Below are 19,066 nucleotides of genomic sequence, written 5' to 3'. Positions count from 1 at the left end.
GTCTCTTTCGGGGAAGCATGTCGTGTTCCCCAAGGGGCTTAACCAGGGCGGAACGATACTCTTCTCCCATGATTTCCTGTACCAAGCTTTTGTGGCGGCGGGATGTAGCTTTGTTTATGGGTCGTTGTGGGTTCTTCGCTTGTTTGCTCTCTCGCTTCTAGGGTGCTCTATTGTATGCGCTATTTTTTAGGCGTTGGGGCTGTGTGAACTTTGGCCTGGCTTACTTTTGTGTACTTCGTGGAAAGAGATAGAAGGCATTTGTTTTGATCGTTACGGCTAAGTAGTTTTGTTCTCAGGCGTTAACGCTTGTGTTCATGGGGCTGCAATTGTATGCGAAGTATACTGAGAGAAAGTTTCTACATACATATACTAGAAAATACAAGCTGAGAGGGTAACAATGGATCTTTGACAATGATAACATACATGTGCAGGGAGCTTAAGGTATGATTGGTCGTAGCTACGGGCTCTAGTTTCCTCGGACTTTCTGGAAATCAATTCAATGCACTGGATCTCATCAATCATACCCGCAGAACTGACGTACGGTAAAGAAGCAGCATTGGATATTCCAGTGTTAAACATGCTTATCTTGTTTTAACACTTCCTATGTTTGTGTTGTGATGGGTTTACTCTACATGAAACAGCACGAGACTTGTCTAATGGCATTGATTAATATTCAGACACTAACGCCAACATATAACAAAGCAGGGTTTAACCTGAGCCCTCTGGGTCTGATATTCCCTTTCTGTGTCAGTCTATCAGCGAGCTTGAGCAATTGGTAATGATGCAGAGGTAGGCCAATCCTCTACCAAGAAGAGGAGGGTTCTGACTAGAAGTAACTGCCCTGAAGACAGCTTGTAGAAGGTATATCTGAACATTTGATGCAAATCCATTTCCTAACGCATTTTGGGCTACCTCACTCTAAATTACTTTGGGATGATATCAGTAGCACATTGAGAGTCCATTATATATTGATGGAGAAAAAGCACTGGCAACAGCACTAGCCGAACTTATAATCCCTATTTAGACCGTGTAAACTGTTGAATTGTTAAAAATATTCTTTCATGGCTATGTATCGTTCTTCGGACCGGGGTTGTTTGGTGCCATGTTTGAAGTTTACCAACGTGCTTGTTCGTAGTCAGTCTAGACATGTAAATGCAGGTACAGATGTCGGCATAAGCCGTTAGTGAATAAGCCGATTCGGGTTGTACTCCGTGTAACCGAAACATCTATTTGAGCCCAGCTCTTGATGCGCAAGGCTAAACGAAGCAACTTTCCCTTTAGCATGCGAAGTAAGTATAAAATATATGAGACCTTCTACTAGATGGAAAGATTATGAGCTTATTATATCATAAAGTAAGTAACTGTGGGAAATGTACTTGTAGAGTGCAAAACTGGACAGAATCCCAGCAATGCTGACCAGCCCAGATAGGACTGGAGTAGGCAACCATTTTTGTTTAGCCGCAGTGGGCCCCGGATTCCCATAGGGCTGATTTTCCCATCCCTACAGTTTCTCTTCTCTTTTCAATCGCATCCGTCCTAGACCAAGGCGATTTCCCAGGAAGATGCCCATATCACATATTATCAGTGCTGGCTCGTGTTCTTCATCTCACTCAGCTTAAGACACAGCCCGAACACAGGCTATAATGCAGCCCAATTACCACAGGCTAACCTTGCGACTCGCAGGACTCGAAAGGTGACAGACACTTACGTCGCCTATCAAAAATGACCGCTGGTCACATATTCCCGCCAACCAACCGAGATCATTGGCTTTCGAAGGGTCAAAGAGCCCAAGCCACCGACGTCTACGATATTCTGCCTGAGCCGTCTCACCACTGTCTTACAGAAGCTCTACAATGGGTGCCAATATAGACTCAGTCATGCGAAATATACGCCGTTGGGGCTTCTTCCTAGGGCAGCTGGCGCCTACAGCAGGGCAGCACAAGCACAAACACCGGCCAACACGTGATCATGCATCCCGAGGCATTCAAAGAAATGAAAAGGGGTTGTGGCGTCCACTTCGCCTGTGGAAACCATTCCTCGACATTTAATTGACTCAAACATGCCAAGAGTGGACCACATCCACTATGCTTCTGTGCAATTTCCTCCCAATGAGTTGGAGCCTTCGATGTTCGGTCTTTGGGAGCATAATCAGTCTGCAGCACTGCCCGAGAAAAAGTCCAAGATCAATGCGGTGTGACAATATCGCAGTTGCAGACGATCCCAGAAAACAAGTTTATGCTGCCAAGAGCCCAAGCATAAAGCAAGAAAGCTTCGCGGACTGGAAGCTTTCTAATTTCCTTGGTTAGTGGCGCTGTTTCGTGTTTCCCGCCAGCGCATCAATATACAACGGTGCACAGTACACAATATCACTGATGACGCAGATTGCGCAACACAATTAACAAAGTGGCTAAGATCCAACTCAATACCGAAATTAGACCCTTCAACACTTTATATCAGACCAGTCGAGCGATCCGAGCTTGCTTTTTCTAACGCCAAGCTCATAGTATCTCCACAATTCAGCGACCATCGCGATCGCCCTTGGGCCTGTGTGGCTGTGCAATCCTCTCAAGTTTGACTCCTGGAGAACTTCAGGATCTGACCAGGCGAATTCTATCCCTACATTTGTCGCTTTACTTTTTCCTTCTCATTCTCGTGGTTTCGGGTGAGAATTGTCACTCGTTTCGTCTTTGTTGATTGCCCGCCTGTTACCCCTTGCTTGGGCGCGAATCTCTCACCGTTTTCTCACTGTGCACGCGATTACTTGGGCAGGAATTCTTTGAACATTGCAGATCCGCCTGTCATCTTGTGGCTTTCATTGAGGCTCCCGTCAGCTTTTAGAGTGGACCAGCTCAGCCTTTGAAGCCGTGTAATCGCTTGCGATTTGGAACCTTTCCCGAGTACGTGTCTCCTATTTAAGAATCATGTCACGGTCTAAGCCACGACTGTGGCGTGTATACTGGCATTTTTATCACACTTGATTGCTGCCTTCAACCACATCCAATCCTTTATCTCGCTGGCCTGTCACCCTATATATCACACAGGAGCCATACTCACAGCCTGTCCAGATTCCAAGACCAATCCCTATTCATTATGCGTAAGTCGACCCAGGAGATCCAGACCATCTCACCAACCAATACTGAGTCAATAACTAGACATCTACCGCCGACAGGCCCGCAACCTGGCCTGGTACGACGAAGAAGGCGAAGCCTCGTCACATAACCCATTCAAGAAATTCCGCCGCTCACCCCGGCGCTCGAACTCCGTCCAACTCGAAAGCAGAATGCCCGGCCACCGCAGTCTAGATATCCGCATGTCAGAAGACACGCGCCGCAGACTCGACATGAACAACGGCCTCGGCGGCCCAGAGTACGCAGGCACATTTCCCCCAGAGTCGGCTGGCAGTGACCAAGGCACACCCAAATCACCACCTGAGCCGTCGATGGAGAGCCATGATCCGATTAATGTATCGCGCGGCATGGACGAGTCCACTGATTCGACAAAGCCGCGCATGCGCAAGGGTTTCCTGGGCAAGTTCGGTCATGGCGATCAAGTCGATGACTTGGAAGATAAGAAGTCTATTTCCGGGACGCAGAAGTTTACTTTTGCGTCGCAGTTGCGGGCTACTATCTTGAACTCGTGGATTAATGTGTTGCTTGTTGCTGCGCCTGTTGGTATTGCGCTTTATGCCGTTGATGCGAACCCGATTGCTGTTTTCGTGGTGAACTTCATTGCTATCATTCCTCTTGCTGCGATGCTCAGTTTCGCTACTGAGGAAATTGCCCTGCGGACTGGTGAGACGATTGGAGGGTTGTTGAATGCTTCTTTTGGTAACGCGGTTGAATTGATCATTTCCATCATTGCTCTGGTCCAGCGCAAGGTTCTCATTGTGCAGACTTCGCTGATTGGAAGCATGCTTTCCAACCTGCTACTTGTGATGGGAATGTGTTTCTTCTTCGGTGGCATTGATCGCATGGAGCAGCATTTCAATGTGACTGTTGCCCAGACCGCTGCCAGTCTTCTGGCTTTGGCTGTTAGCAGTTTGATCATTCCAACTGCTTTCCATAAGTGGTCTGACGCTTCTGATGGCGATCAGACTGCGCCGCTGTCTCGTGGAACTAGTGTTCTCCTGCTTATCGTTTACGGCTGTTATCTCTTCTTCCAGCTGAAGTCTCATGCTGAGATGTATAACCGGCCCAGTCCTAAGGTTGAGCGTCGCCGTGCCCGTGTCTTGGAGGGTGATGCTAGCCGGGGTATTGCGCAGATTGGCAAGATGACTGCTGCGCCTCTGGTTGGTCAGAGTCGTGATCATATGCAGATGGAGGATCCTGAGGATGAGCTTGAGGAGCCCCAACTGTCTATCTTCACGGCTGTTCTGACGCTGGCTATTTCTACTGGATTTGTTGCTGCTTGTGCTGAGTTTATGGTTTCCTCCATCGACGCTCTCACGGCCACAGGAAACATCGGTGAAACATTCGTCGGATTGATCCTTCTCCCTATCGTCGGTAACGCAGCTGAGCACGCCACCGCCGTGACAGTCGCCTGCAAGGACAAGATGGATCTAGCAATCGGTGTTGCCGTTGGCTCCAGTATGCAGATCGCGTTATTGGTTCTGCCGCTGATTGTGGTTCTTGGATGGATCATTGGTATTGAGGATATGGTAAGAGACGATCTGCCACTGATTAGATCACGGATCAAGTAACTGACATTTATAGACCCTCAACTTTGATGGATTCCAAGTCATCACCCTGTTCATGTCCGTGCTTTTGGTCAACTACCTCATCGGAGATGGCAAGTCCCACTGGCTGGAGGGTGTCTTGTTGATGATGATGTATTTGATTATCGCTATTGCGGCTTGGTAAGTTCTTCGGGAGGTTGATAGGCTGATGTGTGGTTACTAACAGGCTGGCTAGGTTCTTTACATAGACTTAGAGCTGCGCCGTGCTTCACTGTCACTAGGCTGGGTCCTTTGACAACATTTTAATCCAACAATCCCATCTCTGGGCTCTCTCAGTTTCCTCTTCCACTCACTTAATTTCTCTGTACTACGTTTTGTTCCGCCTACAATTTATTATGGCTTCATAATATACCCATGTTGCGCTTTTAGGCAGTATAGTATAATGGCTTTCATTCTTGATATATTTTTCCATTTCCATCTCGCAAAAGCTAGGCTGTAATGAATCTACTTGCGATCTGCTTGAGAATACGGAGTGCTTTCCCCCAAATGGGTGCAGATCTCAACCCAGATGACAGTAAAAACAAACCCAAATCCAACCCCACCCCAACCAGGAAATAAACCTAACCCAACACGAGACCAAAAAGAGACCAAAGGCCCGCCATTAATTAAACCATGTCTCGGGCTGGATATTGCCGAACCGCCCTCCTTGCCTGACCAGTCTCCGTGGACATTCCACAAGAACCCAAGCTAACCAAACCAACCCAACCAAACGAAATGAAGTCAAAACAGCCACCGGAAATATCGTAGAAACTAACAGTCCAGAAGCCAATCCCGAACCTCTCCCTACTTAACCGGGCCCAAATAAGCACCGGCTAAATGGAGACGGGCGACTAACCCCCGACATTTCTCCAGTTCCAATCCCAGGTTCAGGTCTAGGTTTAGTGGGCTCCTCCCACTCGGGAAGTCCAAGTCCAAGACTCGGGTTGACGCAGCCCTGCGTTAGTCCGTTAGTCCCGTTCGAATGTCGGATATATATCTTAGGCTGAACAGTACAGTGAGTGGGACTGCATAGGGAATAGTGAATAACATTCATACAGCATAAGTAACGTCACGCATGATATAATATATAATAACCGTCGGAATATCACCGAGGGCTAAATACTGCACCGGTGTCGACTCGGAATCGGGATCCCACCGGTCTTCGTTTTCCCCGATGTGGGGGCTGTTCCTGACTTTCTTGGCTCGTTCTTTGCAATCTCTTTTTCGCCTCCCCGGTTTTTTTTTTTTTTTTTTTTGTCTTCTTTTTTTCTTTCTTTTCTCTTTTGCTCTTGTTCGTGGGGATTTGTACTGGGTGAGTGTTGAGCCTGTACAATGTATCATAGGATCATATTGAAGAATACCATTCCTACTGTACTTCCACTCATGAGGGGAGAAAAGAGATTGATTAACAGTATAGCCGAAAGTAACGGCACCTCCTCCGCGGCAAGAAAAGGAAATAATCCGCCAGTCACATCCCAGAGTAGGAAGAATAGATTCCCGGTCGGGGATGTCACGCCGACACATTGACCTTAAGCCAAGACTGTTACAGTGGTAGGATAGTGGAACAAGCCATCCCACGCGTAACACGGTAATCCGGCGGCACGGGAACCCTGATCGGATAATAAGTCGGCGAACAGGATTGGGGAGAGAAAATCGGGGGAATAAATGGGTTTCTTTTATTAATGTGTCAGCTGAGAGTTGGAGGGCCCACTACATTACCTAGGGTAGCCAAGTATGTACATGTAACAGTAGACATCCGGAGTATAGTTACCTCCCTAGTTAGCTATGTCATAGCAACGGTGCCTATGTTTCCCCCTTTCAGCGGTGTTTGACACCAATCAGAGCGGAACTAACTGTGCCGACTAATTACCTAAAAGAAAATGCGGGGTTGGGGTTAGGGTTTCGCCCTACTGTATGTATACACTGTATGCATCGAGAGTATACAGTCACTATAAGTAAGTATACAAGGGTGTATAGATATAAGCATGTATGAATGGAGGATAGATATAGACCATCTCTAAAGGTATATATCTATACAGAGATACAGATTACTCTGGCCGATGTGTAGGTTCTCAGGCCTCGGTTGAACTCGTATAACGCCAGCCGAGCCTATCCCCAGGATGTAGCGTCACACGGAACGGAGCCCGCCGTCAAATGAAAGGCCACAGCCGATTCCAGGGAGGATCGAGGATCTCGCTTGAATTTCGCGGGGAACCCCGGGGTCAAAGCCACCATTGGACGCCGAGGATGTCAGAGCATGTCAGAGAAATGGCACTGGGGTAGGGAAATAGGCGGATTTCCGTACCCGAGGGAGGGATGGCCCGATACTGGGCAGTTTTCCGTTTATAATTACCCTCCGAGAATGCCCTTGGCTTACCTTTTTTGGTGTTCCGAGGGAGAGAATCATATGCCGACCGCTACCTAGGTTCCTAGGTTAAAATTATTCACCGACTACTTTCACCGTGATGGACATTGGTAACTTGACTGTGATGAGGACAACTTCACAACTGGACCAGTAGGAATAGCAATGTAGCTGAGGTCATCCTGTACTTGAATGCGAATATAATATACAGTAATGTACTGTACGAATCGGCAGCCGGAAACTGGGGCTCCACAACCTCCGCAATTCCCCAGTCTCTTCGGCTCCATGTTTGGTATTTTTCCCGGTCGAGACCCCCCGTTCCTTCCCGACTGAATTTGCTCCGGTCCGGTGCCCCGACCTTTAAGTTTCCCCCACACTCCAACCCGCGTGTCTTTCTTTTCTCTCTTTCTCCCTTTGCCCCATGTTGACCTAGTCACATACATACACACTCACCATGCGGTCTAGCATCGCTTGCGCAAGGTGCCGCCGCAGCAAGATCAAGTGCGTCAATGCCGGCATCGATACCACCTGTCGCGCCTGCGAATCGTCTGGCCGTGAATGTGTCTACCCAACCCCGGCTATTGGTGTGAGCGGAGCCAAACGGGACCTGGCTGCCCTAGATTCGGAGGATCGAAATGGCGACTGGGATGGCCCCAAACGACACCGTTCGCGCAAAGCCACAATATCGGGCGGCTCGGCCGGCTCGAAATTAGGGGCCGATGTACTGGATGCCTCGATACTGACCACCAAAGTCTGGGAAGCCGTCTTCGACCTCTTTCAATCGCACTTCGCTACCCTCCTGCCGTTCCTACATCCTGCGACTTTTCTCGGTCAAATCCGTCAACTATCACAACCTCCTCCCCCAACTCTCGATGGGCAAGATCCCCGAAATACAGTGCCAAAGGACCCTGCCTCTTCCCTGATTCCTCTGGGTGTATTGGCCCTGACAGCTCGGTTCCATCCACCTCTGGTCGCTTTCCATTCTCCGGCATCACCCGGGTTTCCTTCCAACCCGTTAACCGCTTCGGAATATTATGCGACCGCCCTTCGCAGCCGGCTGGCCGGCTTGGATGGCGCCTGTCTCGCTCAACCGGACCTCGCGCGCGTCCAGGCGCTCTTGATGCTCGCGTTACACGAATGGGGGATGTGTCGAGGCAAGAGTGCCTGGGTCTACGTGGGTATGGCTATTCGACTGGCGCAGGCCATGGGTCTACCATTCGAACTCGAGAATGAGTTCCCTGCCCAGGGGTCTCGCTTATCCCCAGGACTGAAGACCGAGGCCGACCACTTTGGTCTGCCACGACGCCTCGAGCCCAGGGAACCAACCTCAGATGATATCATCGCGCAAGAAACCAAGCGTCGGACCTTCTGGGCCTGTTTTATCCTCGATCGATGTCTCAGTAGCGGCAAGTATCGGCCCCGGATGGTCCGAGTCAAGGAGCTCGGAATTCAACTTCCGAGTGATAATGCCTTTGCGTTCGGGGAGCGTGTTCGCACTGCCCGACTCAATGAGCCGACCGTGCGTCGGCCCCAGAGCTTTGGCTCGCAGAGCATGCAAATCCCCAGTATTCGCCAGAGTATTGGGGGTTTCAGCGATGAAAAGCTTCCGGGTCCTAATGGGACACCAGATGGCAAGTCCTGGTCTCCCATCTCGCGCCGCAAGGATTCCAGCGAGGAGGATATTGATCGATGGGAAGTTGGTGCTGAAGAGTCGGTTCTCAGTCGGGTGATCCGGATCATCCGTATCTGGGGCAGCATTGCGAAGTGGTCCTGTGCTGGCGGTCGACGAACCGAGCAATATCCTCCCTGGCATCCTGAGTCTCGCTTTTCGTCTCTTCGGATGCAGCTGAACGAGTTCCAAGATAGCCTTTCTCGCAACCTGCAATATTCTCTCCGAAATACTGACACGCACATCATGTATAAGACCACATTGGCTTCGTATACTGTGATGCATGTTGTCTATTTCCTCTCCGTGATCGTCCTTCACCGTGCCTACATCCCATTCCTGCCTCTTCGCTGCAATGAGCCTATCGGCCCCCTTGATGAACCATTGTTCCCCACTGACAAGGTCAATGGCCCACCTGATAATTTCTGGCGTGACAGTGCTCGCGAGCTTTTCAAAGCTGCTCGCCAGATGATGGACCTCGTTGCTACTTGCCAAGTTCGCGGTGCTCTTGTTGAAAACCCATTGGTTGGCTTTGCTATCTACAATGCCGCCTTCATCGGTGTCTATGGTACTCATTTCCAACACATGGATCCCGATGGGCTGTTGGGTCCCAAGCCACCCCCGGCAAGCCACGATAGTCATCAGATTGGTGCTGTACAGGCACGCAAGGCCTTGGATATTATGCGGGAAATGCGCCCCCGTCTAAAGATGGCCGTTGGATGGTTCCGTACCCTGAACCGTCTTCACACCTACTTCTCCAAGACCAAGCGCGATTTCCGTCGAATTTCCCGCAATCGCTTGGATAGCATGTCCGATGCTTCTGACCACGCACCCAACGGCATTCGCCCTCTTCGCGAAGGCGGCCTTGGCGGTGGTTTTGAGGAGTTCAAGATGCTTGAAAAGCTATTCCTCGACTTTGGAAGCATTGAGGATCAATTGCCAGAAACTGGAATGGATGATGACGGGATCGCTGTTCCCGCCAACGAGTCTGTCTTTGAACGCACTAACCTCAGTGACGCCGGGAGCAACGCTGTCCGAAGCGAGACCGGCGATCCTGGCGATCAGATGCTCGATGGTGCTGGTGGTCGTCGCGAGTCATGGGTACCGGTCAACAGCCCTGGCCTTCCACCTGGCCTGCCACTCCATGATGGCGATCGCCGTCCCAGCCTTCCCCTTCCTAACAGCCGCCCAATGCCATCGGGATCTCCTTACTCCCTTCCATCGCTCCAACAACACCACCCCGACGGTCCCATATACACTACCTCGTCTCCTAGCTTGCCTTCCATCGCCGCAACCACACAGTCCCCGTCTCAATACCTGACAGCAACAAGCAACCGTCTGAACCCGATCAACCCCTGGCTTCCTCGCCAACAGGCTCCTCCTCCACCCTACTCTCAATCTCTCCCTCCTATCAATGCTGCCGCGTCACACAGCATTCCCGTCCTTCCACCCCCGGGATCAGTCACCCAGCTGGCCCCATCCCCGCCACTGACCTCAACGGAAGGCCCAGATTCGAGCTTGCTCTCCACCAGCCTCGGTGGAGATGATGTGCTCGCCTTCTTAGATGGGGGCGAATGGACCCAGCTGTCCATGCTCGCACCTTGTGAGATCGGCATCCCAGCCGGCTGGCTCAGCACGGTCTGGTCGCAGTTCGGCCGATAAATCCGATCTGCTCTCTATGCAGGGCCTCACGGAAGCAATACCTGCTTCACTGTATTATTACACTTTTACGAATTTCCTCGTCTGTTACGTCTTACGTACTGTAAGACCATCTCTCTCTCTCTCTCTCTCTCTCTCTCTCTCTCTCTCTCTCTCTCTACCCACTTCTCTGATCGCTGGCGACAAAAAAATTGAGTATCCAACGTGGCAAGCTTGGACCCTCAGCCGATCAAATCCATCCACCTCTCTTAGTCTGGTCTACCACCTCACCTCCAGGCCAGTCCATCTTCTCTCTATCTCCAGTCCAAGGACTGAAAATGGAAACACGGAAAACGGGTTTACGAAGATTTGATTATCAATACCCAGCGCGCGACTTGTTCTCAACTTGCTTTTTTGTTTTCCTGTTTTGTTCTGATTTCCTTGCTTACTGTACCCTGTTCTGCTATGCTATGCGCTATTCGTTCTCTCTATTTTTATATCTCGCTACCTACCTTCTCCTGTCAATCGCAAGGCCTTACCCGGAATGCCAGGAGGCCTGAGGCATGAACCGAGATCCCTGATTTATTTCGTTATCTTTCCTTTCCTTTCCTTCCTGTTTCATTTCATTCAAATGCAAATGCTCTCTCTGTTTCAAGCGGGGTTGGGATGGTCTTGGATCAGTCCCCGTTCTGCAGCCTGCATGGCCGGGCTGTTTGTCTTTGGGATGGGTTGGATTTGAGTCTTCGTGGGATTTCATTTGGTCTATGGTCTTTGGTCTGTAGCTTTGATTTTGATTTTGATATTGGTTTTCCTTTGTTTGGGTGGTGCTCTTACCTTCCCCGTGTCTTGGTTTTGGAGCTCGATATGCGTTTACGATAGCCTGGCGTTGCATTTTGTTGTGAACTACTTGATATTTTTGAATTAATCCTATGCCATGCCTACTTGGCTGGTGTTTTCTTCATTTTCTTCTTTCTGGGGTGGTTGGTTTGTAGCAGGTAAGGTGTACTTGGAAAAGACTTTTTTGTACGTATGGAATGTGGGGTACGGTGATGGGGAGTGTACTGAGGTCAGACTAAGGTTAGCAGTAATGCATGCAGGTTCCCGTTTGTCTGTTAACCCCTCAGACCCAGCCATCATTCAGCCCTATCTATGTATAGTACGGCATAATCCATGTCCAATAGCAGTGAAGGCGATGTCCGAAGATTCTCCGTATACAATGACGCGATCATGTCTGACTCGTTATAGACAATCCTCCTCCCGTTCCGTCTCCTCTTGCATAATACCGCATGTCAGCACTAAAGGGCAAGGGGCTGGTAGGAAGACATGAAGGCTGGAGGTAGATCTATACGATATGGACTTGGCAAAGACTTCTGGTGGAAAGATGTCACGAATACGAGGTACATGCCCCAGTATTATGGTTTCGATTTCAAATCAGGATATTCGGTAAGTATAGTTTATAATGACATGGTAATGCCCCTTGAATGCAACATTGTCAAGTTAAACCCCTTCTATTCACTTTCCTTGCTTCTATTCACTTTCCAAGTCTGTTCCTCGCCTATTGACACCATCACAATATCCAATATTCATCCAGACCAGAATATCACAATGTCCACCCTACGCTATTATACCATCGATGTCTTCTCATCAATCCCCTTCAAAGGAAACCCGCTCGCAGTGGTAGACACAACAACCACAACCCCATCTCTAACAGCAACCCAAATGAAACTGATAGCTAGACAATTCAACCTATCCGAAACGACATTCATCTGCCCCCCAACAGACAACACCACAGACAACCCCACACACACCAACGAACCGGCGAACAACAAAGCCGACTGGCGTCTCCGCTCCTTCCTCCCTAATGGCGAAGAAGTCTTCGGAGCTGGACATAACTCTCTCGGTGCTTGGTGGTGGATTTCCCAGTCAGGACTTGTGGATCGTCCAAGTGGAAATGGAAAGACATTCCACCAGGAATTAGGCAACACAATCCTTCCAGTTAGCATATCCTCATCCCCATCTCCATCATCGGAACACATCACGATCTCAATGCGTCAGGGCACGCCTCAATTCCTGAATACATATACCGATCGAGAATCACTTGCTAGATCCTTGGGCATCAAGGAGCCCGACCTCGGGATGAGATATGCCGGTATTGAGATTGACGAGGTGAGGGTTGTTACTACATCTCCTGCGCGCCATTTGCTAGTTCCTGTGCGGAGTGTGGATGTGCTTCGGGGGGTTAGTTTTGGGGATAAACACGCTATTGAGGATGTCCTTGTTAGGGCCGGGAGTTATAACAGTGGTGTTTATGTTTTCACACTTGTTTCTGCTCCTGTTGGCAACGAAGAGGGATCTATCATTCCAAGTTTCGAGGCGCGGTTTTTTAGTCCCGCGATGGGCATGGAGGATCCGGCTACTGGGTCTGCTGCTGGGCCTTTGGGTGCTTATTTGTACACGGGGGTGAATGGTTCTGTAGGGTTGAGAGGTGGAGATGGAATGATGCGCATTGAGGTTTTGCAAGGTGTGCAGACTGGACGGAGATGTTTGATGAATGTGCGTGTTGAGGATGTTGGGGATGGGGTTGGTGTTTGGATTTCCGGGACTGGGGTGCTTGTTGCTGAGGGGAGTATTGTTGTACCTAGTCTTGATCTTTCGTTTTAAGGCGTTTGTGATGGATTGATATCGTCTTCAAATCATAGTCATTATCTGGAAGTTCTGTTGTATGCCTGCTTGTATGCAATCTACGTAATTGACACTCTTTTAATAGTTATAATTTGAGGTAACGTTACTTAAAGTGGACAACAACGAGACGAAACAAAGGAGGTGAAAAAAGAGGCGAATTAAGGGTGGAAATAATGTATGAGTTAGCAGTTGGCTTGGAGCAGACCACTCTTTCTGAGATAGCTCTGAGGGGGAATGGTTTGTTCTCAAACTTTGTGCTAGTCAATATCCATACAGACCCCAGTTGGTATGTCGATATATGTATAATATGCCCTAATCTGGGAGACGAAAGGGGACTTTCTTTGGCCATTTTCGAGATCTTCAGCTTATAATTTTCAGGAAGCAGTGAATACATGCCATAGAGACATAAAGAAAGTTGTGTTTGACCACATAATCGAGATATCAGATTTCTATACCGATATCTGCCTCACTTGCCGAAAACCTTGTGCGTCAGATCTTTTGTATTGGGTTTAGTGTTCCGTTTGGAGAGAGTGCCGGGTATCGGAGTGATATTCGGCGGTTGTTTGATAAACTGCCTGTGAACCTATTGGGTTGAAGTTGGATAAAGTGAATGATATTGTTTATGTGGCTGATATGGGTGAGAGTCTGTACTCGGTGTCGTTGGCCGATGGCGTCAAGACGGAGCTTATTCGGAATAATAGCTGCTATACGGGCTTGACGCCTGTTTGATGTACACAGACATTACTCTCTACTTGTTAATGCTGGACTGTCGATTCGTGATGTATTGCCGAAGTAAAGCCGACACCCCCACGCAATACGGGGTGCCCCATAGCACTAAGCAAAGAGAGACGTAAACTGCGAGCTGCGTCTCAAGTAGTAATACTCTCCGTACTCCGTAGAGGGGTAATTCTTGTGAGGTGTCGTAGGTGGCTGAAGCTGATGAAACGGTCATTCCAGGGGAAGGCCCCCATACCTCTTCAACCCTAACTAGAGATCAAAACAACAACAGTCCGAGTGTATGGTAGTATTGACCTACGAAGCATACATGTGCCATATTCACAGGAATGGAATCAATCAATGAATTACATAGAAACATAATACCAACAATAACCTGCATAATGCCACCTCGGAAGTCCCCTTCCCCAGCCCCTCCCCACTGCAGATCCATTCCATGTACCTGCGATGTCGCAGGGCATAGTCTGGCTTGTTGATCCCGCGTGCACCGCGTCTGATACTCCTACATAAGCATCCTCGATTCCTTCCCTGCCGTGCCTACACCCCAAGTCCAACCCAGTACACAGTATCCAGCACACCGCCATATCTGTAGACCCTTAACAACCACCAGCGATAACTGTCGACTAGTGAATTGCAATTGCAAGATGAAACCCCAAACCCTCCTCCTCCCCCTCCTAACAACCCTCCAAATAACAACGGCAAAACCACCCCCAACCCCCAAGCCCGCAACCCTCTGGGCAACCCACTACAACGGCAACGTCTACACCCTCACATTGAGCCCCCAAAATGACCTCCAAGTCACCCAAACCCTAAAAACATGCGGCAAAATGCCCAGCTGGTTGACCCTCGACGCACACACGCGCACAGTGTACTGCTCCGATGAAGACGGCACAACAGACGCATCAACACACGGCTCCCTAACAGCCCTACACGTCAACACGAACGGGTCTCTGAGCGAGATCGCCAAGACGGATACTGTCGGGGGTGGTGTCGCGAGTGTTCTTTATGGTGGTGATAAAGGGGGGAAGTATATCGCAATTGCGCATTAGTATGTTACTCCCAACCATCGTCCCAGCTTGGATACCCATATAATTATCAATGGGTGCATTCGCTCACAATATACTGCAGCGAAGGAGCAGCAGTCTCAACATTCACCCTCCCCCTCAAGCCCTCCCAGAAGGAATCCCAATCCTTCCACTTCAACCTGACAAGGCCAGGCAAAGTTGCGCAGCAGGATACACCACACCCGCACGAAGTCTTCCTTGACCCGACGGGGACATTCGTGCTCAGTCCCGATCTAGGCGCCGACTTGCTGCGTGTTTACTCGATCGAAGGCTCGAATGGGAAGTTGCGTGAATGCCCAGCATTGAACATCACGTACGGAAGTGGACCGCGCCATGGGGTTTTCTGGACGGATGGGACGGATCGGTCTTCCCGGGCCTCTGCCTCGTCCTCTCCTTCTGGAAAGAGTGGTGCATCCATGCACCAAGCAAAGATGGCAGCTGTCGGCAAGACAATGCTCTACCTCGTGAACGAAATCGGCGGGACACTGATGGTTTATGATGTCTCGTACTCCCGGTCTGGATGTTTGTCTTTTGAGAAGACTCAGACTATGGTTCCGTACCCCGGCGGGAAGATGCCTGAAGGGGCTACGCCTGCTGAGATCCGGCGGGTTGGAGATGCGTTTTATGTTTCTATTCGGAGTGACCAGGGTTATGCACCTGCTGATTCGATGGTTGTTCTGGATCGGAATGCTGCTGATGGATCTGTCAAGGTGCAAAATACTGATTCCGCGTTTGGAAAGGTTCCCCGGACTTTTGTGATCAATCGACGGGGGGATCTGGTTGCTATTGGGAACCAGGCTTCTGCGACGGTTGCTATTGTGCGGCGGGATCGGACGACTGGGGATCTTGGGGAGTTGGTGGCCAAGGTTCAGGTTGGAGGGCCTGGGAAGGTTGGGAGTGCTGAGGGGTTGAGTAGTGTTATTTGGGATGAGTAGCTTGACTTTGGACTTGTCTGTGGTGGAAATCAAATGTTGGAATGGATTGTAAATCAAGGATGTGAGGATAGTGAATATCCTGTTCTCTATAAACAGCGCGACAGAATGAAACCAGTGCAGTACAGTTCAACATAAATAACATAAACATAAACATAATATCATGACCAAAAACATGTCCAGTCCATATCCATATCCATAAATAACCCAATGCAGCCAAAAGAAAGAAAGCAATGTACCCTTAAATTGTACCATGAAAAAAGACCAGCTTCTTCGGGGTTTTGTCGGGAACCTGCCGAATACCAGCCTTGAACTCCTGCACATCTGGATGATAGACCCATACCGAAGTCGAAATCAAATAAATAAACCATATAATGAACGTGTATCAAAACATCAGTCGTAAATGCGTGACGCCAATGACGGACAATGACGCTGTCTTAAATCTTTCACTTGATGTCGATCTGGAATGCTTTCCATTTCCCTCCGACGGTTCGACATCGTGGGCACCCACGAGGGCCGGGATAACTGGTTGGCCCGTGCTGCATGTTGTTCAATAGGCCGTTGCCCGGGGTTCGGAAGGAAGCTGGTGGACTCGAGATGAACATGCCCACGCAGTCGCGGCACACGCCACAGATACACTCTGTACAAGCGTAGCATTCATTGAGAGCGGATGGTCGCTTGCAGTTAGCGCAGAAGACTTGGACCTCTTTGTTGCGGAAAGAAGATGGAGTAGGATTCGAGAACCTATGGTGTGGGCGTTGCGAAATTGGCGGTATCAAACCCATTGTTGGGCTCGAATCAGAGTTTATCGAGGGCGCAATTCCGGATTGTCCTGACATATTTCTACCCGACGCTGACGACATGGAATCGAGCGATGATTCAATCGAAGGGAATGGTTCCAAGTCGCTGTCGCGGTTGCGATGGTTCTCGAACGGAGGTGGTGTCAATGCTTTGTGCAAAGGCGAAGCAGCGTAGCTGTGAGGAGTAAACTGGCGATGCGATGAAAGTGGAGGCAATCCTGCAGATTGGAAAGCGGGTGGTAGCGAAGAACGATTTTTCACAGAAGGAGCAGACGTCACGTTGGAGAGTAGTGGGGCAATCGTTGGAGACCGACCAGCCTGAGTTTTTGCATCAGCATCGAACATGTCGAGATCTTATTGATCACTCACCTCAGAGTACCGCTCATCATCTGCTTCGGTTGCCGACGTCGCCGCCTCGATCAAATCTTCCCATCGCTTGCCTTGCGCCCACGCTGCCGTCTGTGGTTCCGCAGAAAGGGCCTTGCGGTCGCCGAGGCTTGGTCGCCGTCCAAATTCTTTCGACTTGGGCCGATCCTGTTTCGGCTTCCGCGCGGACTGCGAAATGGAGGATTTGCGCGGCCGAGAGAACTTGTCTCGTCGCTGGATGGGCGGTAATGTAGATGAGCGACCGGGCGGAGAATGATTGAGAATGGACGGAAGCAGTTCGCGCGGGCGAGGCGATGAAAATGGTGGCAGAGATTCCTGCTTGAAGTGATCGCGGAGTGGGGGAAGTTCGATCGTGGAGCGCATGCGAGGTTGGCTCAAGTCGGTATCGGAATGGGTTTCCTGGGGAAATGCGGGTCAGTGCCGTGGAGAGACCCCAGTCCAGAGTAACCAACCATGTCGGTATCCCAGTCCGACGCCAGGCGATGGTGGTGCAATTGTGCCAGCGCAACAGCGGCCGTAGCAGCAGCTGGGTGGGGTTCATCGTGAGCTCGAGGGGTCGCCGGAGAGCCGGCATCAGCGACGTAAATGTCCCTATCCGGCGCCACATCTGTGGGTCCCCGTCAATACCCTGCAGAGAGGAATAAGAGGTAAGTTGCGAATTAAAAAACTGACCTTGGGGCCGGCGGGGTTGCGCGGGTTCTGGGGGAGACAGTTGCACTCGTTGCTCGGGCGGGGTGTTCACCATCAGCAGGAAGCTCTCCTCGGTAGCCGGGAGCTTCGGGATGTAGTGGTTCGGATGCGCACGTCGAATATGCTCCTGCATGGAGCGATAGCGTTTTTCCTGAGCACCAACCGGATTAGTTTGATTCCAAGTTGCACATCCCCAGAGCTCCCAGCTGCAGAGTCATAGGTATAGGTGGGGCTCAAGGCGTCGTCTGGGGGAGAACTCACACCCAGGCATCTCTTGCGACAATTGGAGCTGTCGTTATTCTTCAGAGGACAGACCACTTCATTATTGGCATCAGTGACCGAGAAGGAGCTAGTCAGAGAGCTTCGAGGAGGCATGGTGCATATGGGGTCGAGATCCCGAGGAGATGAAAGATAAAGGAGGGAAGAGGTCAGCCAAGCAGGGAGTATAAGCTGAAGAGCAGAAAAGACCAGGATTGGCAAACATGGGCAGATCTCAAAGGAAGAGAAGAAGGGAAAAGGAAGAAGTGTAGAGAGTACATCGCCCCGTTGTGGGAATGTATTACCGTAATTGTAATTACCCCATATCCTCTCTTCCCACTCTCTTCAACCCTCCAACTTTTACAAAGCCTAAAATAGACATGCATACCTAGTACTTACATTGATTTACTGTACTATACTTGTTTAAGAGCGCATTTTTGGAATGTTCTCCTGATCAAGGGGGAGAAAAATTGAGATGCCGCTTTAGTAAATTACTGGCGGTTTTCGGAAAGCCCGGTGGAACACCGAGGTGTAATTTTGAATCTGCTTGAGAGTAAAAGCCGAGACGATAGTAGAGAGAGAGTAGATTTTGGAGTTCAATCAAGTCTAGAGATGTCTCACAGCTACTGTACAAACTACAGACTTGGAACGTGGGAGTCGCGATAGGCGCTATCAGCGGCCCCTCCGAAGCTCTCCCCAGCTGAAGCGAATTCCAGAAGCTTTGGGAGGGGAGCTCCGGGTGGCAAGCCGTATTGTTACCGTATGACTGGCCTGTTCCATCTTTGCCTCCAAGGCGAATACTTGGATCTAGCTATACGTGCACCCATCGATGACTATATGGCTATGGAGCTATTCTCATGCTCGTATAGCTCCAGCTATACAGCTCTAGGATCCTTATACAGATACATTTACTCGAACATAGAGTCCATGGCACATGCTGAACAGCACCCCAAAGCAGCTTGATTGGTTGTCAGCCCCCGTGGACCCCAAAGTTGCCAATTATCTTCACTCCCATTGGTTGTATCCCCGCGCCATCCCGGATGTGGTTGGCCGTGCAGGAAAAGTCTGTCTGGAGCTGTTTCGCTTACGGGATACACGGGATCCTCATTTGATACTCTTCTCGCTATCAACTATAGAA

The 19,066-nt window shown here is 49.9% G+C and overlaps 5 protein-coding genes across 5 annotated transcripts; 4 read left to right on the top strand and 1 right to left on the bottom strand.

The window, feature by feature from the left end:
* Positions 1 to 3,090: 3,090 nt before the first annotated feature.
* Positions 3,091 to 4,923, top strand: N7508_007982 (hydrogen/calcium exchanger domain-containing protein; the record flags this gene model as incomplete). The annotated part of the gene is made up of 4 exons (XM_058466046.1): positions 3,091 to 3,094; positions 3,153 to 4,657; positions 4,713 to 4,855; positions 4,911 to 4,923. The coding sequence occupies 4 exons, from the start codon at positions 3,091 to 3,093 to the stop codon at positions 4,921 to 4,923; spliced, it is 1,665 nt and encodes a 554-aa protein (XP_058317374.1).
* Positions 4,924 to 7,530: 2,607 nt separating this feature from the next.
* N7508_007981 (putative C6 transcription factor) lies at positions 7,531 to 10,404 on the top strand (the record flags this gene model as incomplete). Its single annotated transcript, XM_058466045.1, has 1 exon — positions 7,531 to 10,404. One exon carries the CDS (start codon positions 7,531 to 7,533, stop codon positions 10,402 to 10,404), a length of 2,874 nt encoding a protein of 957 aa, XP_058317373.1.
* A 1,581-nt stretch (positions 10,405 to 11,985) lies between these two features.
* Positions 11,986 to 13,041, top strand: N7508_007980 (PhzF family phenazine biosynthesis protein; the record flags this gene model as incomplete). Its single annotated transcript, XM_058466044.1, has 1 exon — positions 11,986 to 13,041. The coding sequence occupies one exon, from the start codon at positions 11,986 to 11,988 to the stop codon at positions 13,039 to 13,041; it is 1,056 nt and encodes a 351-aa protein (XP_058317372.1).
* Positions 13,042 to 14,441: 1,400 nt separating this feature from the next.
* On the top strand, positions 14,442 to 15,796 carry N7508_007979 (uncharacterized protein; the record flags this gene model as incomplete). The annotated part of the gene is made up of 2 exons (XM_058466043.1): positions 14,442 to 14,845; positions 14,926 to 15,796. 2 exons carry the CDS (start codon positions 14,442 to 14,444, stop codon positions 15,794 to 15,796), a joined length of 1,275 nt encoding a protein of 424 aa, XP_058317371.1.
* A 443-nt stretch (positions 15,797 to 16,239) lies between these two features.
* Positions 16,240 to 18,045, bottom strand: rfeD (uncharacterized protein; the record flags this gene model as incomplete). Its single annotated transcript, XM_058466042.1, has 5 exons — positions 16,240 to 16,911; positions 16,963 to 17,379; positions 17,433 to 17,587; positions 17,653 to 17,821; positions 17,932 to 18,045. 5 exons carry the CDS (start codon positions 18,043 to 18,045, stop codon positions 16,240 to 16,242), a joined length of 1,527 nt encoding a protein of 508 aa, XP_058317370.1.
* Between the last annotated feature and the right edge of the window lie 1,021 nt (positions 18,046 to 19,066).

The sequence above is a fragment of the Penicillium antarcticum genome, assembly GCF_028974205.1.
Source record: "Penicillium antarcticum strain IBT 31339 chromosome Unknown utg000008l_segment0_segment0, whole genome shotgun sequence".
Classification (NCBI taxonomy): Eukaryota; Fungi; Ascomycota; class Eurotiomycetes; order Eurotiales; family Aspergillaceae; genus Penicillium; species Penicillium antarcticum.
This window is presented reverse-complemented; position numbering and strand designations above follow the sequence as displayed.